At 42.3% G+C, this 26,478-nt stretch overlaps 1 protein-coding gene across 1 annotated transcript in view; it reads left to right on the top strand.

The window, feature by feature from the left end:
• Positions 1-26,478, top strand: part of SHROOM4 (shroom family member 4) — a gene marked incomplete at its 3' end in the record, with an annotated part of 230,417 nt that overhangs the window by 190,579 nt on the left and 13,360 nt on the right. Inside the window, exons 4-5 of the mRNA XM_084258477.1 lie at positions 2,160-4,635; positions 10,596-10,657. Of these exons, the coding sequence (XP_084114603.1) occupies positions 2,160-4,635; positions 10,596-10,657 (2,538 nt within the window). The remainder of the gene's footprint in view (positions 1-2,159; positions 4,636-10,595; positions 10,658-26,478) is intronic.

Raw genomic sequence — 26,478 nt, 5'->3', positions numbered from 1 at the left:
GCCCAGAGCAGTGTAATGGGAAATGGAGGGGGAGGCTAGAGTACCTGGGTTCTAACCCTAGTCTCCAGCTAACTCACTGACGAGCTGGCCCCTTTCCTTCTGGAAAAGGTTTCCTTAAAATACTTCCACTACTTGGCTGCCAAGAGACCACACTCTCCTGTTTTTCATCCTGTTGTCCTGGTTGCTCCTCTGCAGTCTATTTTCCTGATTCTCCTCATCCCCCTGGTTTCTTAATGTAGGAGGACCCCAGGGCCTGCTCACTTCTGGTCCTCTTCTTCCCTGTGGTGACTGATACTCTCATCCAGTGTCCACCCACTTTGTCACAGAGCTAAAACCACTTTGCAAAGTTTTGATACCTCATAGGTGCTGTTCTTGGTTGCTGTTTTCATTGCAATTGTTATCAACATCCTCTCTAACACTACCATTGAGACTTTAGTGATACCTGCCATCCATATCTCCCTCATCCCCCAGAGCAAAACCAAATTGAGGAAACCAAGGAGAAAGTAAGATCAGACACAATTTTGACTTTCAAGTACCATTTCCCAACCACAAAGCCAAACTAGGCCAAGTCATGCCAGTAACTCCCTCTGATTAGAACCCCAGAGGTTGCATGCTGTTCTCAGAAAGGCCACAGTTCGGAAGCCAGAGCTGAGCAATGATAGGAGCTGCGAGGTCCTCAGGTCAGTCTCCCCTAATTATTGTTGCCTGCCTTGCCCCTTAGCCACTCTGCTTACTTGACCTCTGGACTGGGAATCCATCAAGTCCTTGTTGGCAAGGGGACCTGCTACCCATCCCCCACCCTTCCTGCTGAAAACAACCACACCCCCACTCTGGCTCAGAATGTGTATTCTTCCAGAACAAAACTGCCTCTGCCTCTACCCTGAACTCCTGGTTTCTGATGCCAAGTAGTCTCTGCATGGGGGTAAAGTCAATCCTTAGCTTCCTTGAGCCTCCTCAACAGAAATCACTTCTTGGATGGAAGGTCTTGTTTGGAAGGGAAGAGGCAGCCAAGGCCAGCAGGTTTGCTGACTGGGAGCTGACTGAAAAAGTTTTCAGCTTCTTCTGGGCCTCTGTTTCAACAACAGTTAATAAATACCAACTTCCTTGAATTGAGTGATCCTCATGGCAGGTAGACCCTGTTGTTCACGGAGGTCCTTATTCTGAAGGCTTTCTGTGGCAGCCTCTGGAATGTAGATCTGGCTGATTTCGAAAAAAATGCCTTCCTCGAAGGTAGTAAAAATCATTTCCCTTTGTAGAGCTTGCTTTGGGGCAGTGGTCTGTGTGACCCCTGGACCAATAGTGCCAGGATCACGTGGGGACTTGGTAGAAGGACAAATTCTCAGTGTCCACCGAGACCTAAAACTCTGGGGATGAGGCCCAGTCACTTGTGTTTTTACAAGTGTTCCATAGGATTCTGATGCACACTCAAATTGGAGAACCTCTGATTTGCAAAATGGGCTGGCTGAAATGGAATCAGCCCTTCGGGGCCCCTCTCCAAAGCTAATACTCTGTGATTGCCTCTTCTGGCAGAAAGCCACGTGCTGACTCCCAGGGACGGCAGAGAGGTTAGAAGCAGTGCTAGACTCACTGACAGCAGAGAAACGGAACATAACCCCCAGCGGTGTCCTCACTTTTGGTCTTTGGGATCTTTCCACTCCTTCTTCCATATGGCATCTTTTTTTTTTTCTTTTAACATACTAATTTATTGACAAATACTTATAAAACAAATAAATACTATGTTCCAGACACTATTTTCAGCATGAGAATGTATCAGTAAACAAGAGGTATACCACATGTCCTCATGAACTTATAAGACAATAAACAAATAATATATAGTATACATAAAATCTTATCAAAATACGATGAATTATTTTTTTAATTTATTTATTATTATTTTTTAAATTTTATATATTTTATGGCATCTTATATCTCACTTCACCATGCCACTGTGGCACCCCATTCATTGTCCATGACTTCCCCAGTTTCCTTCCTTCCTCTACCTCCCCTCCCTTCTTTTTTTCCTTCCTTGCTTTGTCTCCCTCTTGTCTGTGGCGTGGGTGCCTCTGGTTTATCCCACCTTCTCCCATGGCAGGACTGCCCAAAGTGGGAAGGAAATCTGGTAATTTGGCTAACTAACCAGTGTGCCCTGTGTCTTGTAGTGACGTGTCTGTGCAGTGGTGTCCACTTTCCCGGCACTGCAGCACTGAGAAAAGCAGCTCCATTGGCAGCATGGAGAGCCTGGAGCAACCAGGCCAAGCCACCTATGAGGGCCACCTCTTGCCCATTGACCAGAATGTGTACCCCAACCAGCGTGACTCAGCCTACAGTTCCTTCTCTGCCAGCTCAAATGCCTCTGACTGTGCCCTTTCCCTCAGGCCAGAGGAGCCAGCCTCTGCAGACTGCATCATGCAAGGCCCAGGGCCAACTAAGGCCCCCAGTGGCCGGCCTAATGTGGTTGAGACTTCAGGAGGTAGCCAGCGCGCCAATGGGGGCCACCTGACTCCCAGCTCCGAGATGTCATCCTGCCCACAGGAGAGCCACCACTCAGGGCCTACCAAGGCCACCAGGGGCCCACCACAACCTCCAGTGAGACGAGACAGCCTTCAAGCCTCCAGAGCCCAACTCCTCAATGGAGAGCAGCGTAGGACTTCTGAACCTGTGGACTCATTGCAGCAAGAGAAGCCAAACTTAGAGACTGTTCTGTCCCCAAGGATCCCTAACAGGCTTTGCTGCCTCAGTGGACAAGACCAAGTGACAAGTGAGGGCCATCAGAACTGTGAGCTCAGCCAGTCTCCTGATTCCAGCCAGGAGGACTCCAAGCATCTAATGCTAGAGGCTTCAACCAAAGGTATTGAGAAATATGACAAAACTTCCAGCACAGATTCCAGCTCACTCAACAAGGCTCCAGCCAAGCTAGTGAAGGCTTCTTCCTTTGGCAGCCCTTCACCCATCACAGGACCCCCAGGGCATCGCCACAGTGCCCCAGAACAGCTGCTGGCATCCCACTTGCAGCGCATGCACCTTGAGACCAGAGATGGCAAGAGATTGGAACTCCCAGCTGGGCAGGATGGACATGAGTGGACTCTGTCCCCTCTGCATAGTAGCCACCTGGGGAAGAAAAGCCCATGTCTCTCTGCAAGAGGTGCCCAGGACCAGCCCAACAAAGAGAAAAAGAGCAGGCCAGTGGATGATAGGCCTTTGGGTTCAGGGCACCTGAGTCCAGGCAGCTCCCAACATGGTAAAGCTGATGGACACCCTCCAGAAAGAGGTTTTCTGGACCCAGACAGAGCAAGCCGAGCAGGCAGCGAATTGGCCAACCAGCAACCCTCCACTTCTGGCTCCCTTGTTCAACAAACCAGAAACTGTTCTTCAATCACCAAAGTAGCTGGTGGCACAGAAGCAACTGAAGAAGGGAATGATGAGCCCAAGGGGTACAGCCAGATGGGTGGGAAGCGAAATGGAGGGGCCCGGGGCCGCTCAATCCAAAACCGGCGGAAGAGTGAGCGTTTTGCTACCAATCTGCGTAATGAAATTCAGAGGCGGAAGGCCCAGCTCCAGAAAAGCAAGAGTCCCTTGCTTTGTGATACTAAGGAGCCAGTGGAAGAAACTGAGGAGCCACCAGAAAGTCCGCCACTTCCTGCCTCTAATTCATCTCTCCTATCTTCCTATAAAAAACCACCGAGCCCCAGAGACAAGGCCTTCAATAAGAGTGTGATGCTCAGGGCTAGGTCTTCAGAGTGCCTTAGTCATACCCCTGAGATCCATGAACCTAGGACAGGCTTGGGGGGACGAATAAGTCCTGCCCAGAGTCCTGGCCAGATCTCTTTGGGCCTAAACTCCTGGTGGAAAGTCTCTGACCCATCCTCCTCAGACTCTGAGAAAACAAATGTTCACAGTGGAGCCCGGGGAGGTCACTGGAGATGGTCTCCAGAGCACAACCTGCAGTCCCATGTGGCAGTAGCCATGGAAGGCCCTTCCAGCCCAGAAGGCAACAAGGAATTGAAGGTTTCTACAGCCCAAGCTGGGGAGGAAGCCATCCTCTTGCCCTTTGCAGACAGACGAAAGTTTTTTGAAGAGAGTAGCAAATCCTTATCTACGTCTCACTTGCCAGGTTTAACTACTCATAGCACCAAGAGTTTTACCCACAAACCGAAAGCCATGGACCAAAACTTCCAGCCAATGAGCTCCAGCTATAGGGAATTGAGGCGCCATCCATTGGATCAATTGTATCATTCTACAGACCAACCATATCATGCCACAAGCCACTCATACCATTCCATGTCACCCTCTCAGTCAGAAACTCCCAGTTATTCAGAATGTTTTGCGAGCAAAGGTCTAGAGAAACCCATGTGTTGTAAGCCACTGCACTGTGGTGATTTTGATTACCACAGGATCTGCTCCTATTCCTGCAGTGTCCAGGGAGCCGTAGTCCATGACCCTTGCATTTATTGTTCTGGGGAAATCTGCCCTGCTTTGCGAAAGAGAAATATGATGCCAAACTGCTACAACTGCCGGTGCCACCACCATCAGTGTATCCGGTGTTCAGCTTGTTATCATAATCCTCAGCACAGTCCCCTCGAGGACAGCAGCTTGGCACCTGGCAACGGTTGGAAACCCAGGAAGCCAACAGTGCAGGTGAGGCCTTGGTTCTTGCAATGGGTGAGTTTCACTGTTCCCTTTGTGAAGAGAATATGTGGTAAATCTTTTGAAAATGAAAGTTATCGTTCTTTAAAAGTATACAACCCTGATTCACCTTGGGCAAAACACTCAGCCACCAAAATTGCAGTTCCCTCATCTTTAAAGTTAGATGAAATTAACTTTTCCTTCGTAGAATGGAAAGAACTGAAATGTGTATCCTGTCTATGTGATTGGTATCTAAGTGACCTAAGCAAATCATTTACCACCCAAATTTGCAGTTCCATGATGTTTAAAGGGGAAAAAAAGCATTTTTGCCTCATAAAATGGCCATTATTAAGAAAAGTCTTATCACCTCATCACTAAAGTGGGAGAAAATAATGGCTGCCTCATGGATTAGTTGTGAGAATCAAATGAGATTTTGTATGTAGTGTGCCAGACCCAATACCTAACGGAAAATAATATTTATTCCCTTCGAATGCTGGTTTAATTTTGGAGTTGCACAATTTCCAAATGTCTCCCAAGCTTTGCTTTCAGAGTTCTGATTTGTCCAGTTTTCTGAAGAATAAATCCTTTCCCCACTTCTACCTCTGTCTGAAAACCCAGACCTGTACTGACAGATGCTACACCCTGGTTATGACCTACCACTGTAATAAAAGCCACCACCATCTCCTAGGGTTGTCGGAGAAGAAACCACCCCCCGCCCCGCCATGTCTTTGTCAGTTCACTGCCAGATTCCTTCCTCACAGCTTCCCTAGTGTCACCTTTTGACTGGTGCAATCAAGTCAGAAGTTAATTCTTGTGGGCCTCCCCGTTGGCGCAGCGGTTGAGCGCTGGGTTGCGAGGCTGCCCGCAGCCTCTGTAGTGCCGGTTCGATCCCCGGCTGCTCCCCGGCCACTGGAGGAGGGTCCCACATGGCGCGCAGACCTCTCCTGCCGCCCGCTGCTCCCCTCAGCAGTGTACTTCGGTCCTTCTGCCTGCTCTGCTCCCCGCTCTGGCTCTGGTGAATTCTCTCACCCTCCCGCAAGTCTGACTGTACCCAGTGCTTGTATAAATAAATAAATAAATGATTGAATAAATAAATAAAATAAATAAATAAATCTTTAAAAAAAAAAAAAGAAGTTAATTCTTGTGTGGAGCCTGTGTTAAACAGGCAGAAACTTCTGAGTGACTTAATGTATGAAATTGCTCAGCACATGTTCATTGACAAAAGGAACCTTAAGGGTGAAAGCAGGCTACCCAAAAGAGTGCATACTCTGTCACTCCCTCATTTATTTTATGTGAAGTTCTAAAACAGCTCTTCTATGGGAAAAATTCAAGAGTGGTGGCCTATGGGAAGTGGCACCAAAACTGGTTAGAAAAGGACCAGAGGGAACTTTGTTGGGTGATGGATGACAGTGATCTATATCTTAATAAGAGTTTAGATTGACAAAGTGTATACGCATCAGAACTCCACAAAGGTACACTAAATATGTGTGCATTTCAGTGGAAGTAAATTTGGCCTAAAATACTGTACACAAATACTGAACTTTACTTAATGATAGATATGCTGAACTATTTGAAGTATGTTGGTATATACAACTTATTTTTTTTTTAATTTTCACTATACAAATGTTACATATATTTTGTTATATATGTTCCTAAGATTTCATAGTTTTTGGTGCTAATGTAAATAGCATTGTTTTCTTAATATCAAGTTAAAATTCTTTGTTACTGTTACATAGAAGTGCAACTAAACTTTTTTTATATTTGCCTTGTGTCCTGCAACCTTACCAAAGTCATATATTAGTTTGAGTAGCTATGTGGTAGATTTTAAAATCATTTTTACATAGAACTGTGTCATTTGCAAATACAAAAAAAATTTGTCTTTCTTTCCACTGTGTATGCTTTCTCTAGGGAATAGGAAGTCCTTATTACACTGCCTGGAACCTACAATACAATGCTTGGTAGAGGTGGTAAGAGTGGATAATTTTAGTTGAAGCAGTAAGAGCAGAAAGCTTTGTTCCTGACCATGTTCCTTAACAGGTTGAGGAGGTTCTTCTGTGTTCCTGGTTTACTGTGAGCTTTTATCAGGAGTTTTTCTCTATTTATTGAGGTGGTCCTATATTTTTTCCCTTTTAGTCTATTGACATGGTAAATTACATTGATTGTTTTTTGAAATAAGAACCAGTCTAACCTTGCTAGGCTAAATCCCATTTGGTCATGATACATTATCATTTTTATGTTACTAGATTCAATTTGATTAAGGGTTTTTGTGTCTATGTTGGTCAAGGATTTTACTTTGCAATTTTCTTGTAATGTACTTGCCTGGTTTTCATAATAAGTTGCTGGCTTTACCAAATGAGTTGGGAGGTAGTCCCTTCTCTTCTATTTTTTTGGATGATTTTGTGTAGAATTGGTATTATTTTTCCCTTAAGTGTCTCACAGAACTCATCATTGAAGTCATCTGGACTGGAGCTCTCTTTGTAGAAATATTTTTAACTACAAATTCAATTTCTTTAATAGATACAGAGTCACTGAGATTATCTGTTTCTTCTTGAGTGAGCTTTGGTAGTTTGCCAAGGAAATTCATCTCATTAAAGTTATCGATGTTTTTAAATTTTTATTTTTAATGAAGTACCGTTGATTTACATCCTTGTTAATATGTTAGCAGTATAAGATTCTGCTCCCTCCCCCCACCCCAGGTGTAGTCACCATAGCACTCCCAACCACCAAAGCACCCACAGTCCTCTACCATTGTCCACTGTGCTCTCCCCCTCCCCTCCCCAGTCTCATCCCTCCCTGTCCCCTTCCACTTCCCTCTATAGATGCATCATATCTATGGTCAGCTTTTAACAGTGGGTTTTAATTTTTTCTTTTTGAGCCTTTGTTCAGTTATTTTATATTCTGCATATAAGTGACACCATCCGGTATTTATCTTTCTCCTTCTGACTTATGTCACTTAGCATGACCCCTTCCAGTTCTATCCATGTTGCCACAAATGGCATATGAGTTTATTTTTTTCCATCACTGAGTAGTATTCCATTGTGTATGTGTGCATACACACACACACACACATCACATCATCTTGATCCAGTCATCTGTTTTTGGACACTTAGGTTGTTTCCATATCTTGGCTATTATAAAGAGTGCTGTGGTATTATGGGGATAAAGTTGTTTGTAATTTCCTTTGAAATGTGTCAAGAAATTTAGATAGCTTGCTAGATGGATAGAGGAGTGAATAGATATGCAAAGAGGCAAATATAGTAAAATATTGATTTTATAATCTAGGCGGTGGATAGATGGGTGTCACTGAAGCTGGAACCAGACTGCCAGGGTTCAAATTCCCAAGTTTTCCCATCTAAAAAATAGAGCTAATAACAGTATCTACTTTATAAGTTGGTTGTGAGGATTAAATGATGTAAATGTCTAAGACTTAGATCAGTGACTACCACATAGCAATCACCTTATAAGTGTGAGTTATTATCTCTTAAAGTAAGGGGAGATGATCTAGAAAAGGGACTGAAGCTAGGGTGCAGGGTATATATGAGAGCAACAGAAGTGTCAACTCAGCACAAGTCACTCTATAAGGGAGGGAGGTACAATACACAGGATGCATGACTTGGCAGCAGCTGTACAGGTGCACCTGCCTCCACTCCTGTGCTCTCCAGAGAGACACATGGGGTTCCTAATGCCTGTTAGACTAGACAGACCAGCCTTGCTAGGCCCTAGACTTTCAGACATGCAGATGGCAGTCTAGGGGCCACTTCATGCCCATTTTTCGTCCTGCCACCTGAACACCCCACCCCTAGCCCAGACAACCCACAGGATGGATTTGGACACCCCAGCTCAGATAAAGAAGGTAGTTTTGATGGTGGCTGCCTGAGCTAGGGCTGAGATCCTGTGCTTTATGGCCCTTGGAAGCTGTTAAGAACCAATACCAGCACACCAGCACACACTCATATCCCTCCTGGGTCGTTCTAGTTAGTTTTGCATAATATGATAATAATATTACCGTTTAGCAATGATATGAGATAAGTGATGACAGGATCCCCGATTTATAGCTGAGGAAGCTAAGGCAGAGTGAGATCTTATATCTAAAAAGTGACAAAGTCAGGATTCTAACAACATCATAACAACTAAAATGTTAGTGTCTGCTGTGCACCTGGTTCTTTTCTAGGCACTTTACAGGTATCAACCATTTAGTCCTCAGAGCAGTTAAACAGATCTCATATTATCATGATACACTGCTAAATAGTTGGGGCAAATGATATAAAGAAAAGTTGGGGAGTTTGCCTGAGGTCACACAGCTAGCGATGGGCAGGTGTGGGACTTGAGTCCCTATGCTAGCTGCAGAGACCAAGTTCCTAATTGTGCCACACTGGCTGTCTGAAAGCCAACTGCAAAACCTAGGCCCTCTCTGGTATGCAAGATGTCTTCCAGCAGAATAACTTCCACTGGGGTAGCAAGTTCCCATCACAATCCCCACACATAACAAGACATGGAAATAACTGCCTCTTGGGTTCAAGTGTGCAGGCAATTCACAGCAACCTAAATGAATCAGGAAAAATGGTAAGGTGCTCCTTGTCCTGGGAAGGAGGTTGGGAGTTGCCACAGGAATTTGTTTGGTTTGGCTACTGCTATTTACTGAGCACTTCCACGGGGCTAGACAGGGCTTGGACAGGAAATCCTGGCTTCCACTGTGGCTGAGCAAGTAATAATGTCTTTGCGGGCAGAGACATCTCACAAGGGTGCTGAGGCCGAGGCTGAAGCGCCCGTGGTTAGCACTCCTCTAACATATAGGCAGCGAGGCTCCTGTCCTGTGAGAGCAGGAGCTGGGAACCGAGCCTCAACTTTTCTCTGGTCCCTAACCTCCAGAGCCTCCTGTGTGCTGGGCATTCTCTCTAGGCCATCTCTTTAGCCTCACTACTGTGAAACCAGCAAGGCTGAATGGCACAATCTTTATTTGCCAGATAAGAAATTGAGGTTCAGGATGGCAACATAACTTCTCTCCAGTAACACAGCTAAAAAATGTCTTAGCTGGTGTAGCAGACATCACGCATTTTAGTCCCAAAAGGGAGGCCTACTGGGGTGAATGTAATAAAGCTTTGAAAGTGTCCAATAAGTGCATTGGAGAAAGAGGGAACTTGGACGATCACTGAGGTTTAGGAAAAAATGATACATCTCCTTTAGGCTAAGCTCCAAGTCACTAGATAGAGAGTTCTGGATGCAAAATTGGGGGGGGGGACATCAAAGGCAAATTTGGGTAAGTTTGCAGCTAGAATAGGAAGGTGGGGACATTTTTACAAATGGCACACATGACATGGGCTAGAGGGAAAACAGTTGTTGGGGCAAAGCCCTTAAAGAAAAAATGCCCAGAGTAAAGAATCTTGTAATATGGAGAATTTGCTGGAGATTTGCCTGTCTCAGCCCCCAGCCATGGATCTGGGAAGAGTAAGAGGAGGCCCTGCAGTCCAAGGGAGTGCTGGTATAGTCCTCACCATCTGCTGCACCCTGAGAGAGGGTTGCCACAGTGGGAGCTTCAGGCCTCAAAATCCCCTTGAGGGCCGTCTTCCAAGAAGATGCTTTCTATGTTGGAAGAGGCAAGTGGAATGAACAGGTTCATCTGGCAGAACAAAAAGACCTCCTTTGCAAGAGCCAGAGCCAACAGCAAACACACTAAACTGGTTTTTAACGTGGTTTGGGAAGGGAGTGGAGAGAGAGAGGGAAACAGAGTTTCTAGACCACACTGTCCAGGTCCCTGAGTGCTGCTCTGCACTGCACACCCTCAGCAGCTCCACAGGCCTCGTGGTAGAAAGGCAGACCTACTGGTACATATTTCTCTAGCCTGCGTGGAAGAGTGGAAGGAACCTGCTAGGTGACCTGGCTGGGGACAGACTCCTAACCTCCTCATATTTTTAAGGCCATCTAGATACCTGGCTGCTCTGAGCTCCCTAATTTATCAGAATTTTGCTTTGCAGGAATTTCCTGGGGACAAATGGAAACCAATAACAGGAAACAGGAAGACCAGCCAATCAGGGAGGTAAGTGACCACTCAGGGATTTGGGGTGAGTTGGTGCCTCTGATGCTTCTATGGAAATTGTTAAGGTCTTCTGTTTACTCAGTTTCCTTTGAGGAAACCAATCTGGTGTCTGTACAAAGGGTTTCATAGCTGTAATCCAGCCTGCCCTCAGACAGCTGGGCTACAAACCAAATTGAGCATTAGGACATTTGGGATATGTGTCGTCAGGCAGAGTTGTGGGACACCGTGCCATCAGCTCAGAGACCCAAGGCAGACCTGCCTAGGCACAAAGACATAACGACCAGACCATGCCACACACATAACGAAGAAGGCGTGAGCTAAGCCACTGTTCCCAGCAGCCCTGCACAGGTAGACAGGGCAGAAAGGAGGTAAGATCGACCAGCACTGCTGTGCCTCTGCCTCAGAGCTGTTGGGGGTGCTTGTTTCTTGAGTTCTGCCCCCTTCCTTTTTCTAGAGCTTGTGCAGAATTTAAGGTTTGCTCATTAAAAGCGCAGGGGCAGATGCTGTTAATGGTGAGTTAAAAGAATGCAGACAGCAAGGGCATTTTAATAAATGACACAATTTGCTGAGGCAAAAAGGGAAAGCTTTGCTTGGGCACACCACTGAGGGATAAAAATGCCAAGAGTGGAGCATCTGCTCCAGTAGTGCAAGCACCATGGTGCCCAGCACACATGTTCCCTACAGAGCAGCCTGCCTGCCACTGGTGACTGCGAGGGAGCAGTTACCTTCTCTGGGCTGTTCTCTGTCAGCCTGGCGGGAGCCTCTTTTATGAAACTCCTTGATATACTTTTTCAGTCATTCTTTCTCCAGGACATATTATACAAGAGGCCCCTGAATTATATTGATTCTTTAACTCAAACTCCAGGAATGAAGCAGGGACAAGGAAGAAACCTCTTCCTTTCTGGGCAGGCAGAGAATATTACAGAATGGACATCTAAGCTGTACCTCTGGGGGGTACCAAGGGAGAGGACCAGAATCAGAGTCTCCTGACCCCTGATGAGTCCAGGGTTCTTTGGGGAGGGGTCTCCATTATTCCCCTGTGATTTGGTTGCATTATTCTCCTGTGATTTGGCTTTCTTTTGACTCCAGAGTCTAGGAAACTCTCATTTTGTTTCTTATTGACAAGGGAAGAACCCAACATTTATTGATGATCTACTACACATCAGTCACTGGGCTGGATCTTTTTACCCCTATAACTTTATTTATTTATTTATTTATTTATTTATTTATTTAAAGATTTATTTATTTATGCATATAAGAACTGGGTTACAGGCCAGAGGTGTGGGGGTGAGAGGGTTCACCAAAGACAGAGTGGGGAGCAGAACAGGCAGATTGACTGAAATACACTGCTAAGGGGAGCAGTGGGCGAATCAGGAAAGGTCTGCTGTGCCATGTGGGTTGTCCCTGGCCAGGGATCAAATTCATGCTGCAGTTGCTGTGGATAGCTTCATAGGTTGCGTCTTAACCACTTGCGCCACCAGGGAGGCCCTATAACTTATTTATTCTCCACCACAGATCATTTCTACTGCATATTTCTTAAGTTAGGTTCATAAGGATATAACTTACCTGGGTTCACACAGCTAGTAAATGATGGGGCCAGGATTTGGACCCAGGTTTGTTTGGCTGCAAAGTTTATGCTTCTATTAGGATCCCTAAGAAAATCCTCCCTGGGGGGTCACTCAGAGATCTAAGGCCTGGGTGGGGATGCTGTGGGATGCTATGGCTGGCCTTGACACCACTACTGTGGACTAATATGTACCATATCCTTGGAAAAATCATTTCAGTCTAGTGGATCTGTTGAGTGCCCCAGATCTGAATGAGACCTTTAAGAGAAAACCACACCTTAGTGATAGCCTGAGTCTCTGTGACAAAGAGGAGTTGTTCAAGAGGAACTTATCATTCGCTTGTTAAATGAAGAAACAAAATGACTCTAATATTATAATGCTGACTACAATTTCTTCAGCACAGCACTCTGTTCTAGATGCCATTCAAAACAATTCACCAAAACCTTAAGGGGTGGGTACTACTAGATCCTTCATTTGATATAGAGAGAAATTGAAGCACACACAGATAACTGTTTGCTTTAAGTCTCATAACTAGTAAGTTGATAGACCCAGGCAGCCTTTCAGTATAGTGCTTCTCTGAAATGGTTCTCTCACCAATCAGCCAGTGAAGTCAGAAGATTTCATTTAAAGCCTAGTGTAGGGACTGTCTTTTTCCGGCAGGCCGAGAATATTACAGAATGAACATCTGGAAGCACAGTACCTAACCACCGACAGCTTGAGCAAGGAAGACTAACCCACACAAAGTTAAGTAGCAGTAATAATAAATTACCATTCCCAAAAATAACCTATGGGCCACAAGCTAAGTTACACATACTATGTTATGTTTTACCCCAACTGTCAGGTAGTATTGTTATTACTAGAGTAATGGTTCTCAAGCTTGAGTGTGCATCAGAAACACCTGGAAGGCTGGTCAAACCACAACTCCCAGAGACTGTGATTCAGTAGATAGGGAGTGGGGTGCAAAACTCTGCATTTCTAACAATCTCCCTGGGTGATACTGAGGCAGCTGGTCCTGGGATCACTGCCTTTGAGAACCACTGACTCAGATAAAGAACACAAGAACTACTAAAGAGAGAAGCCAGGATTGAACCCAGTTTTCGTTTACTCAGCCAAGTTGTTATATGATGAAAAGTGTTAAATGCAAGGTTTAAACAAGTGGCTGGCACATGGATTGGGGCCAATGGATGATAAATATTATTGTGCCCTATTTATCTTCATTAGTGGCCAAGAAAAGTGGAGATTGGAACCTACAGGCAGAAAAGCTCAAAGGGGAAATTAAGCAGAGTATGTTAGAGGGATAATCCCCACTGGTTGAGAGTTCTGGCCTTTGAATCAGGCTGCCTGTGTTCAAATCCATGTTCTTCTATTGTCTAGCTGTGTGAGCTTAGCAAGTGGCTTCCTCTTACCCCACCCCCTCTGTTTTTCACCCTTCTTTCTCTTTCACATGACCCATCAGATTCTTTATTTGTAAAATAGGGTATAAGAGTACCTACCTCCTGTGGTAGTTGTAAAGATTAAATGAGTTAATATATGAAAAACATTTAGAACAAAACCTGGTATAAAGGATGGTTATGATGATGATGAGGAGGAAGAGGAGGAGGAGGAAGAGAAAGAAGAGCAAGAGTAACAGCAGCAGTAGCAGCAACAATAAAAGTGATAGTAGAGAAAATGAGTGAGTAATGAAGTGCTATATACACCTTGAAAACTACATAAGAACACGGAAGCAATTAAAGGTTAGTGGTCAGCTAAGTGACAAGATAAGTGTGGCATTTTAGGTGACTTGGCAATATTTGCAGCCTAGATGGTTTTTAAACTAATTAGGGGCAGTGATCCAGGCATGAAAGTGTGTGGCTCCAGATGGGGAAGGTGGAGGTGCAATAGGAATGGAACAGAAGGGATAGATGAGTACGTGTACTATTGCGAGGGAGAAGGGGCTATTTATTCATTGTGAAAACAAAATTACAGGAAATTAAAAACAGTAAAAAAATAGCCTTATTCCTACCACCCGGACACCCTGATTGTTTTCATCTCTCTGCTAGCTATTATCTATAGGTAGAGATTTGGGGGGCACTGCTATATTAACTATGTAGATGTGATTCTGTGTGTCCTGATTCTTTTGTTCCCACTGAGCATTACTTGGTAAACAATTTTTCATGTTGCTATAGTTATAACATTTAATGTCTGCATAATATTTCACCAGCTTAATGTGCTCTAATTTACTTAATCATTCCCAAATTGTTGGATAATTAGATTGTTTTCAATTTCTTACTATTACAAAGTAATGCTGCAGAAAAAAAAATAGTAGCTATAACCTTTTTCTCATTTTGAATTATCTCATTAAAAACAATTATCTGGAGTTGGGTTTACTTGCCAAAAGAATATGAACATTCTTATTCTTCTTGGCAGATTTCACCAAACTGCTTTCCTAGGATGCATTTTATACTGTGTTAGGTATATATGAGCATACCAGTTCCCCCCAAATTTTGCCATCAGGGAACATTTTCTTTATCTGATGTGATAGGTGGAAATGGTACCTATTACAGTTTTAATCTGCTTGCTTTGATTGTTCTAGTTTGAATGCTTCATGTGTTTATTGAATATTTGCACTGCTTCTCATATGAATGGTTGGTCTGTTCAGATTATTTGCTCACAGATACATTACACCTTTTGAGGGAGAAGTAGAGAGAACTTGGTGACTGGATCTTGGGAAAGAAGGAAGTCAAAAGTAGCTCTGAGCCCCAAGAACTTGGAGAAAGCCATGGACATAGCTGGGGAGATGAGCAGAGGAGATGGTTTGGTGGAGATGAGAAGTTTGAATTGGGATGGGCTGAATTTGGAGTTAATGAGGGAGACAGTAGATTCTTTGGAGGAGGCTTGTGGTTCCTACTGCCAGAGGTCAGGGTGAGGAAGAAGAGCCAGCAAAGGAAACTGAAGGGGCAAGGAGCTCAACTGGTAGGAAAAGTAGGTCAGCACACCATCCCAGGAAGTAACGACGAGACAGCTGCTACTGGCTTAGACAGTTTATAATCACAACTGTCCACCAAGAAAGCAAACTAAATAAAATGGTGGACATAGAAAGTAGGTGACATAATGGTCTACAAGAAGGATGCAAAGAAAAGAAATGCATGCAGCTTTACACATAAATGCACACATTTTAAGTATATAATTAAATGACTTTTGGTAAATTTACAATGCTGGACAATCATCACCACGATCCAATTTTAGAACATGTCCATATTGCAGAAAGGATCCCTTGTGGCCATTTTCTGTCACTGCCTGTTTCTGCCTTCAGCCTCAAACCACCACTGACCTACTTTCTGTCACAATGGATTTGCCTATTCTTCATATATATATATATATATATATACACACACACACACACATATACACACACACATAGTGTCACATGATATGTGGCCTTTGTGTCTGGCGTCTTTCACTTAGCATGCTTTACCAGTTCATCCATATTGTAGATGTATCAGCATTTCATTTCATTCCCTTTTTATCCAAATAATATTCCACTGTGTGGACAGACAACATTCTCTTTATCCATCACTGGGCATTTGGGTTGTTTGCACTGCTTAGCTGCTTATTGTGAATAATGCTGCCATGCCCATTCATGTGCAGATTTTTGTATAGACATATGTTTTCAATTATTTTGGACACATACATTGGAGCAGAATTTTTTGGCCACGTATTAACTCTATTAACTTTTTGAGGATCTGCCTGTTTTTCAAAGCAGCTATATGTACCATTTTACATTTTCAATAGCAATGTAGAAAGTTTTGAGTTTCTCTTCATTAATTTTAATATAATATGTATTGCAGTGTGATTTGAAAAAAATATTTTTTAAAGATTTATTTATTTATGCATACAAGAGCTGGGGTACAGGCCAGAGATATGGGGAGGGGGTGGGTGAGAGGATTCATCAGAGAGAGAGTGGGGAACAGAACAGGCAGACTAACTGAAATACACTGCTGAGGGGAGCAGTGGGCAAGACAGGAGAGGACTGCTTCACCATGTGGGTTGCTCCCTGGCTGAGGCTGTGAATTGCTTTCTAATGCGGTGCTTAACCCCTTGCACCACCTCAGAGAGGCCTGAAAAATATTTTTTTAAAAAGAATGTTTTAAAAGATGTTTAAACATTAAAAAATTATTTAAAAGAAGTTGGCTAGGGAAAGGGAGGAAAGAAATGGGGTAGTTAGAGGGGGCTATGGGGTTTAAGTTAGTGGTTCTCAAAATGTGGTCCTAGTACCCTAAGAGTTTCTTGTTAGAAATGCAAATTCTAAGGTCCCACTCAGACCTGAATCCCAAACTGGGATGTGGCCCAATGATCTGTGTTTTAACAATCTCTCCTGGCAGTTCTGATGCATCTAAATATGAGAACCACTGGTATAAATGAAGATTTGATCAGGATGTTTAAAAACAGAAAGCAGGGGTCAGTGGAATGGGAAAGAGTATTGATCCTGAGATAGAGGTGGCAGATCGCAGTTTATGATCTCAGGGAAAATGAAAAGACCTAGGAAAGGTCAAGGGTACAGATGACATTTAAGAAGAGAAATCCTGAAGGAGTTTCTGCTTCCCTTTCCCACCTGACACACACATATTTTTAACTTTTTTTATGTCATTTCTATCACAACCTGAATGATAAGTGTAGGTGGGAAAATCAAATGTATGCTCTTGAGCTTCTCCTTGTGCCTGGAAGCCTGCAATGAATTTTAATTCCAGGTAGTTACACTCTTGGTTGTCTACCTCCACTGTTATTTGGCTTGTGTGCAGAGAATGCAAAGGCATTTTAATATTAGCAGGAGGGGGAAATTGGTGAGTAGGTCTGGCGGGAGAAAAAGCTACTAAAGTGTGATGATAAAAGCCTGAGGAAATTATTTTCTGGGTGATCTCTTTTGGTTTTCTGTACTTATGATTGCCTCTTGTGAGCCTTTCCATTTTTCCTCTCTGCACAGACTTTTGGAATGTGTAGGGCATTTTTTATATGTATGGCTATAGTTAATTCTCACAACATCCCTGTGAGCTTAAGCCTTATTTTTCCCATTTGATTGATAAGGAAACTGAAATTCAGGAAGGGTATTATACTATTATTAATAACAACAAAGTGTTTAATAGCTAAGCTTTGGTAAGTGTTTATTATGTGTCAGGATTTGCTGCATGCATTTCATATGAATTAAGTTATTTATTTTTTATCATGACCTCATGACATAGTTGCCATTTATGGACCCAGTTTTACAGATGAGGAAATGGACTCACAGACAGATTATAAGTTATTTGCCCAAGGTCAGACGCCTGACTCCAGAGCCCATTACTTTTGTGGTTCTATGGCATGCACGTGATGAAGCTAGACCACTACCCAGGTTTTTCAGCATTCAGCCTAAGGTTCTCTTTCTTCCATCTGTCATGCCACAATATAGCAGAGTGTGGAATATACAGTGCACATTTCCTATTTAATGATTGGGTAAAATCAAATGGATAATTCAGAGCTAAATCTCATTTCATTAGAAAGATTATACTTTTCAGGAAGCCTTTGCCACCTAAGAAGAATACAACCTTCAGAGGCACAGAAGGCTTTGTCAAAAGTATATCAAAATAAATTTAAGTACTTGGTTGGGTATTAATTTAATCCTGGGCACACAAAACTGATCCAAGGAAAATTATAAAACTCTAATGGGAGAAATAAATACATGAATAAATTCATATCTATTCTTTGCTTCAACTTGGGAAGACTGAAAAAGTCATGATTACAATACTCCCCAAGTTACTATATAAATAATACACTACTAATTAGAATCACTATGAGATACTTATGGAAGTTGTCACATTCATAGTAAAATTTATCTGGAAGATTAAGTGGGCAAGAACACCAAAGAATAAGTTTATTTAAAAAGTTAATGATGGTTGACTTACCCTATCAGATTTTAAAGACTGTCATAAAGTGACAATTATCAAAATCATATGATAGTGCATTCCAAAGAGAGAGATTTGAGAAACAGATTCAAGCTATTCAAAGAATAAAGGGCATACTGGAAGTGAGCCTGAACTGGGGAAGGTGATCATTATTCCTTTAATAAATGTTGGGATTTTAAGTGTTGGTATGGAGAATAATTAATTTAGATCCATAGCACATACACTACTCTGTAGTATATTTTAAAAAGCAGACTAGGGCCTCCCCTGGTGGTGCAGCGGTTGAGCGCTGGGCTGTGAAACTGCCTGCAGCCTCTACAGCGCCGGTTCGATCCCGGCCGCTGGTGAGGGTCCCACATGGTGCGCAGACCTCTCCTGCCACCCGCTGCTCCCCTCAGCAGTGTATTTCATCAGTCTGTCTGTTCTGCTCCCCGCTCTGGCTCTGGTGAATCCTTTCACCCTCCCGCGATTCTGACTGTGCCCAGTGCCTGTATAAATAAATAAATAAATAAATATTTAAAAAAATAAAAAGCAGACTAGTGGAATAGCATATTTACTCCAGCTATATATGGGAGATAAATTTGTGTCTGTTAAATTTAGGACATCATGAGAGACAAGATGGATGATTTCAAATGTATAAAAATTGGTGGGGGAGGGAGGAACTTTGTACAACAAAATGTATAAAAAGGTAAAAAACAGAATGAGAAAAATGTCTGGGATCAGCATTGCTGATAACAGGATAATGTCCAAAAAGTATAAAGAATGGTTGCAGCTATAGAAGGTCAGCTTTCAGATTCAGCTTCGTAAAAGGACAAGGAAAATGAACAGGCAATTTACAGTTGAGGAAATCAAGGCAGTAAAATGACTGCATAGAAAAGTACAGCCTCTCTAGCAATTAAGAAGATGCAAATAAAAACAACTTACAAGTATCACAATGTTCCTATTAAACTGTCAACAATTAATGAGAATGATAAATAGAAATTATAAAACCCTGTCTTGGCAAGACCAAGAAAAAACAATATGTATTTCTGGGAACAGTGTAAAGTAGTTCAGTTTTCCTGGATAATGGTCTAGAAATATAAATATATGTGACAAGAGTCACAAAACTGTTCAGATTCCCAAGGAAATAACCTAAAATGACAAAAACAATTTATTTAAAGAAGTCCACAGTGATGTAATTTATAATCCTGGAAAAGGTTTATCAATCTAATATATCATCATGATGGAAGAAAATATAGCCTTTAACAGTGACAGGTATACAAATCTTGGGTTTTGCACAGAAATGGGTATTTGCAATATTAACCAAAAAAAAAAGGTAAATCTTAAATCACATGTTGAATCTGATAGTAGCCATGCAAAAAGAAAATTCAGAAAGGCATCTGGCAAAATGTAAATAGCTGCAGTTAAATTCATATGGTGTTATTTGGAAACATGTCAAGTTGCTGGAATTTATAATAAAAAAGAAAATCTAAAGAAGAATCAGCCCACACTGGTTTGATTTAGACCTGGGAAGTTAAAGATCAAAGGCTTGGATGAATCCCATATCAATAACCGTGTTACTTACCAGACATGCCTATTAGCTAGAATTTGGTTTGCTAGAATTATCCAACAACTAGCACAGCTCTTTATCTATAGGAACTATGACATTCTTTTTCTGAGGGAGGGTACATCACTAGATCTATATGAATATCCAAATTTGTCATGACCACCACTACATAGAACACCCCGCTCCCCCAGTAAACATTTTATTATCTGGCTCAGAATTTTCTTCTTAAGAACTTTGTGTTTCTCTTCACCACATCACCAGCACTAGTTGGCATTTCAGTGCCATTTTTCACAAAGAAGCACATTTTTTCTCTACCATGGTTACTGCAGCTGTATACAACAACAGAGGCCCATCAAGCCATAGGAGCACCAAGGGTTTGACTAAGGATCCCTACTTTGCCAGGTGACTTGCTCTACAAACCAGTATTATAATGCCTTGCAAGTGAAATTCACACTCTTTGCAGAAAGGCCAGTTACTACATTTTATATATCTTCAGGGTCACTCTCAAAGGGTTAAAATCTTAAATGTTAAATACATACACACCAAAGTACTACTCTATGATAATAATTATCATTCAGAATTGAACACCCAGAGTGCCTTTCTGAGTATCCAAGGAAGAATCATGTTCTTAATGGACTTTGGTATGAAATCTAGTCTATTGTATTCTGGGTCTTTGAAATCCAGTACCTTAATGTGTGCTGCACATGAGGACTCAAATAGACAAAACTTTCTCTCTCCTCTTGACCTGTCCATTGCTTAACCATGATGGGGCACCAAATATCCTTAAATAGTATCAGGACTCCCAGAGCATCCTGGAGCTCCAATATGCCCATTATTTGATTTTATAATCCACTTAACACGAGTGGTATGTATATAGTTAAATAAAATGCATATTGTTTTGAGAGTTTTTCCTTAATGAATTTATCTCTCTTAAGGTACCCCGGTGAGTTGGAAACCTAGAAGATAATCACTGATTAGTGGATTTCAAAGGGTGATCCCAACTCAGCAGTACAATCATCATCTGGAAAATTGTTAAAAATAAAAATTCTCCACCCTATCCCAGACCTCGTACATCAGAAATTCTAGGGGTGGAGCCCAGCAACCTGTGTTTTAATAAGCCCTCCAGGTGATTCTGATGCAGATATGTTTCTTAATAACCTGGGCCAGCCTGATCCTCAACTAAATGCTTCTTGTGGATATCAAACCCTTCTGATGCCTTACCAGTGTGTTATATATCCCTAAAATTTCCTTTATTTAAATCTCCTGAGATGGTTATGGGAACATTGGAGAGGCATTATATTATACTGACAAAAACATGGGCATTGGAATCAGATTGACCATTGCTGGAACTTTGTCTTGGCCACTCACTCTCTTTGTATTCAGCTTTTTAATCTTTGGGGGCCTTATTTCTAACATGAAAAAGAGGATATCCATGCCAGGATATTGTCTCAAGGGTTAAGTGAGATCAAGTCTGTCTATTGTTCAGCCTTGTGCTAGACACACAGACACTTAGTAAACAAGAGAGATCATTACCGCCCCTTCGCCCCCTGTCTGTGGCATGATGTAAGGGCCACAGGAGTACTGGGAAGCCCTTCTTAGAAATACCAAGTTGAGGTCATTGGAAAGAGGGAACAAAGCTTCACCCAGGACAACCCCCCAAATGCAAGGACTTATCTGATTTCTTAAAAAGATACTTTGCACCTGCCTCCTGGGGAGTATAGAAGGCTCTGGGCAAGTCCTGCCACTTGGATTTATTGTTGAGAGGCTAATTATTCCTCTGTGGACCCAGAGGCAGAGGAGTGGCAACAACAGCCTCTCTGGGCCCTTCTCCCCTCCCTGTGTGGCCTCCTTGTGTCTCACTTCCTGGATCTTGCAAGTATTTCCTTCAGCAATAACCTAGGAGTGGCTGTTTCTTTTGGCCCGGTCTTATCTTTTGGCTGCTGAGGAAAGGGAAAGGGGAGAGGGGATGGACCTGTGCACTCTTGCTGCTGAGATCCTGGAATGCCAAGCTATTGTAATGAGTTTAAAAATAAAATTTCCCAACAAGAAAACTTCAAAAGGGCTGAGGAGGAGGCAGGAGATTTTCAGTCTCTGCAAATAATTGGTTTTCATTTTGAATTACTATTAGGCCAAAAAAAAAAAAATAAGGAAAAGATTATAACAAAAGGGAAAAATCTGTTCCTCAGAAGAAAAGACAACCTGTGCCAAAGGGAAAGAGAAGAACAGCTCAAGACTTGGCAGGCAGTTTGTTTTTATTTTTGAGATAGGGTCTCCTGCTGGTGTCAACAAAGCCCCTTCGCAAACCTAGCCGCCATGTTTCCTCCCTGTTCTTCAGCATGGAGTTCAAGTCTTCCCGGACACCTAGGGATGAATGTAATGCAAACGCCTTTTCCCCACCCCAGAAGTTATTGCTTCAGTGGGACTGTCCCTTGGAGGCAGATAAGGCAAGTTCCAGTCTGAACACTACTGTTTCTTACTAGCTGGGGAAATTACCCTTTCCGGCCTGCAGGATGCTTATCCAACAACTGGCAGTAATGGTATCTACTATATTCCTATGAGCTGATTGGAAGATTAGTAGATGTGTGTACATGTAAGTGCCTAAAACAGTGCCTAAAACATAGTAAGAAGTTAAAAAGCTTAGCTTTATTCCTTTCATGAGTCTCCTTGTCCTCTATTCCAGAGAAGAATCCTTACTTGGCCCCAGAGCGAAGTTGTACATTTCTGTGCATAGAGGAACCCTTTGAAAATAGGACCTCTAGAGGCCAATACCCTTGGCTTGAGCCTGACACATGTCAGTGGAAGTCTCCGAGGCATCATTTTGCTCCAGCTGTTCGTGTCAGACAGGCAGGGGCTATATCAGTTTTGTCCCCCACCTCTGATCTGGTCACCAGGTCCAGGGAAATATTTGTTAAAGACTTGGAATGACCCAAGTTATTGGACCAGCTGATGGCATTGAGGGTAGTGTTTCCCCTTTCTAAACTCCTGTCTCCTTCTACTCCCCTGATGGAAGTGACTCCTCAGGGCTCAAGCTGGTCCTACACAGGCTGCATAAGTAACAGGATGGTGCTTTCAGCAATAGGATTGATGAAAAGAACAGCAATTTCCAGGGCACCTTGCTAGGGCTCGGTACCTCCACTTTGGTCACTCTACCATGAGCTGGAGCACTCTGTGTCCCCAGAGGAGCATGTTCTTTTCTTCCAACAGATTCTGGAGTTGTCTAATTACAGGTAAATTCTGTAAGGTTGACAGAAGTGGGCAGTATTTAAATAAGACAACTCAGACTATCTAGTCCTTTTGATCTTCTTGCTGCTCTTAAGCCTAAACTTGCCTTTTATTGCCTCTCCCTTTTTATTTTTTTTAAGATTTATTGTATTTATTTATGCATACAAGAACTGGGGTACTGACCAGAGGTGCGGAGGGTGAGAGGATTCACCAGAGACAGAGTGGGGAGCAGAACAGGCAGATTGACTGAAATACACTGCTGAGGGGAACAGCGGGCGAGTCAGGAGAGGTCTGCTGCACCATGTGGGTAGCTCCCTGGCCGGGGATAGAACTCATGCTGCAGTGGACGGTGATATCTTCATAGTGCTGAGACAACCCCTTGTGCCTCCAAGGAGGCCCTTCCTCTCCCTTTTTAGTAGATGAGAACGAGTGAGTGAGCCCAGGGTCAAAATCCTTGGTTAGCTAGGCCTTCTTTGCTAGGCAACCATGGGACTACTGAGCCTGAGGTCTCCTGGCTTCTTGAGTGAGCAGGTTGAGCAGTAACCCGGGGGCAGACAGTCCAACAAGGAGCGAGGCTGAAGCTTACAGCAGCAAAGGCGCACAACTTGCACACTGATCCACACTGGCCCGGAGTGAAGAATTGCACTCGAACAATAAACATAGTTCTGTCACCTATTAATCCCCTCGCCATTTACCCAGCATCAGCTCTAGGGCCTATTTTTATAGTTAATTCTCACAGCAACTTTGTAAGATAGATATTTTACTGAAACTGAAATACTTTGCTCAAGGCCATGTAGCTTTTGAGTTACGGAGTCAGATTTTTAAATTTTGCTGGGTTTCAGAGCCAAGTCTCTCTGACACTGTTCTGTCTGGCTCTGCTTTTGCTGTGCAGTGGCTAAGAAAAAGGAAAGACTGGTAAAGTTGATGACTATCAGGGAGGAGGGTTCGTCTAACTACAACTGCAGGACCTTGGCCCAACTAGGATCTTTAGTGAGTACGCTGTCCCTACCTGAATTTCATTAACATCTAGATTAAAGATGAAGGTGGGGAAGGGGAGAGAGCGTAGGGACAGAAGATAGTAAAGTTTGCGGTGAGGGGTGGGAGGACAGGATGTAAAGATCGGAAACCAACCTATGAGGGACAAATAATTCTGCTCCCAAAATGCCACCCCTAAACCATAACACTCCCTTCCTTTTTACCCCAGACCGTTGCTTCCATAGTATGGCCCTGAGCCACTTTTACTAGAATCCCTTGGAATGTTAAAATGCAGATTCCTGGGCCCCACTACAGAGGAACTAAACCCCAATTTCTGGTGGTGGGACCTATAAACTTGTATTTTAAACAACCTCTCATAGAAATTCTAATTAGAAGCCACTTTTATTAGGAACAGCTGTCCCAGACCAGTGGTTTCCAACCTTTTGGATCATGTACCCATCTCAGATAGAGTATCTCCTTCAATGAATGCTTGTAGTTTATTAACAAATTTCTTCTATGTACTAATGTCCTAATATTTGTTTTCATTTTTAAGGAGAATTTGTTTCATTTGATAATTATTTCAGTAATCACTAAATTTATATTTCATGTGCATATATACCTATACATAAATGCACATACATATATGCATCTATCTATCATCTATTGAGAAAAAGATGCATATTTATTTCTATATGCATATACATACATTATATATACTCTATATGTAATTTCTAGAAGGTCATATAAGTAACTATTAAACATGATACATCTGGAAGAAGGGTAGATTCCATAACTAGGGATACAGAATTTTTTTCTTTTCAATTAAATAATCATTCATCAGGGTAATTTTAGGATACTCCCTTCAGGTATTGCCACCATAGAGCACCCACCACCAAATCACCCATAGTTCACCACCATAGACCATTGTGCTTCCCTCCCTCTTTGCCCTCATCCTTCCTCCACACATTCTCCCCCCACCTCTCCCTTCTGAGTGCTTCAGTTCTGTAGTCAGCTATCAAGGTTTAGTTTTTAAAAGGGTGTTCATCTGACCCTTAGTTTAGTCTATATCCCACATATTAGTTAATGTTTGTTTTTAAATGCCAAAAATGGTAAGAGTTTTGCACCAGTATCTTAGAGGAGTATGGTCTCTAGTTTTCTTTTACATAAGTTGTAGCTTTTGTGTTGTGGTGTGGCTGTTATGCAGGATTCTTTTATTCTCTAGACTAGGAAGTTTAAATAGCCCTGGGGTTGTCTGTTCCTTAAAGGCTGGTAGAACAAACATAAGACCATATGAATGTGCTAATATTTTGTCAAATTTATCAGTATTTTCTTCTATGCAAACTATTGAATTTAGATTTCTCATTCTTCTGTAATCAGTTTTGAGTTTTTTTTTTTTTCCTTAAAAACCATTGAGCACTGGGTTGCGAAGCTGCCTGCAGCCTCTGCAGTGCCGGTTCGATCCCCGGCTACTCCCTGGCCACCGGAGGAGGGTCCCACATGGCGCACAGACCTCTCCTGCCGCCCGCTGCTCCCCTCAGCAGTGTATTTCGTCAGTCTGCCTGTTCTGTTCCCTGCTCTGACTCTGGTGAATTCTCTCACCCTCCCATGCTTCTGACTGTACCCAGTGCTTATATAAATAAGTAAATAAAAAAAATGAATCTTTAAAAAAATAAAAAATAAAGAATAGTCTCTTTTTAGTGTATTTTAAAAATAGATTTTTTCCTTGATTTTAGTGTTTAACTGTCACATCTGTCATCAACTGAATAATCTCCCATTTTGTTTCTGCTTTTTTTCTACCTTTTTTCTACCTAGATTTTACTTTATGAATTTTGGTGCTGGGTTATTTAGTACATTAAAGATTCAGGGTAGTTAGATCTTCATCCTGTGTTCAAATCTAGTATTATAGTACCCTTCTTTGTCTTGTTTCTTAATTTTTACCTTTAATTCAACTTTTTATTATATGAGTTTCATGACTTTGAATTTTTTATTTGGGAAATTAATTAATTTACAAACAAATATTTATTGAATACCTACTACGTGGCAGACATTATGTTCCAGATGGATGAGACACAAAAGATCCCTGTCCTTATGGAGCTTATGTTTTAGTTTGAGAATGGAGCACAGAATAAACAAGTTAATATAGGTATGTGATATAGTTTCAGGGTGGGGTGTATGCTCTGAGAAAGAGCAAAATAGAAAAGGAATATTAAGGATAAGTCTTCTCTATTTCAGATAAGGTGGTGAGGAAAAGCTTCCTTGTCTGATATAGCATTTGTCATCTGAGGGGGAAATGCCAGAAGAAACAGTTGACACACAAAGATATTGTTACAATCTTAAGGAACTCTAGGTAGGCTAAGGCCCAGAGAAGAAGAGAATGGGGATGTGTGAATATAAATTTCTGATCCATGTGCATGATAACCTAGCCAGGATGGTGACTGGAGATGAAGGAAGTAAAGGGGATTTTGCTTTCCATTCCATCTGAGTGTTTGGATAATATATATATATATATATATATATATATATATATATATACACACACACACATATAATATATATGTATAGTTTTTAAAGAAATATTCTCAGTCTTCAACGTGACTATTA

This window comes from Talpa europaea (genome assembly GCF_964194135.1).
Source record: "Talpa europaea genome assembly, chromosome: X".
Taxonomy (NCBI): domain Eukaryota; kingdom Metazoa; phylum Chordata; class Mammalia; order Eulipotyphla; family Talpidae; genus Talpa; species Talpa europaea.
This window is presented reverse-complemented; position numbering and strand designations above follow the sequence as displayed.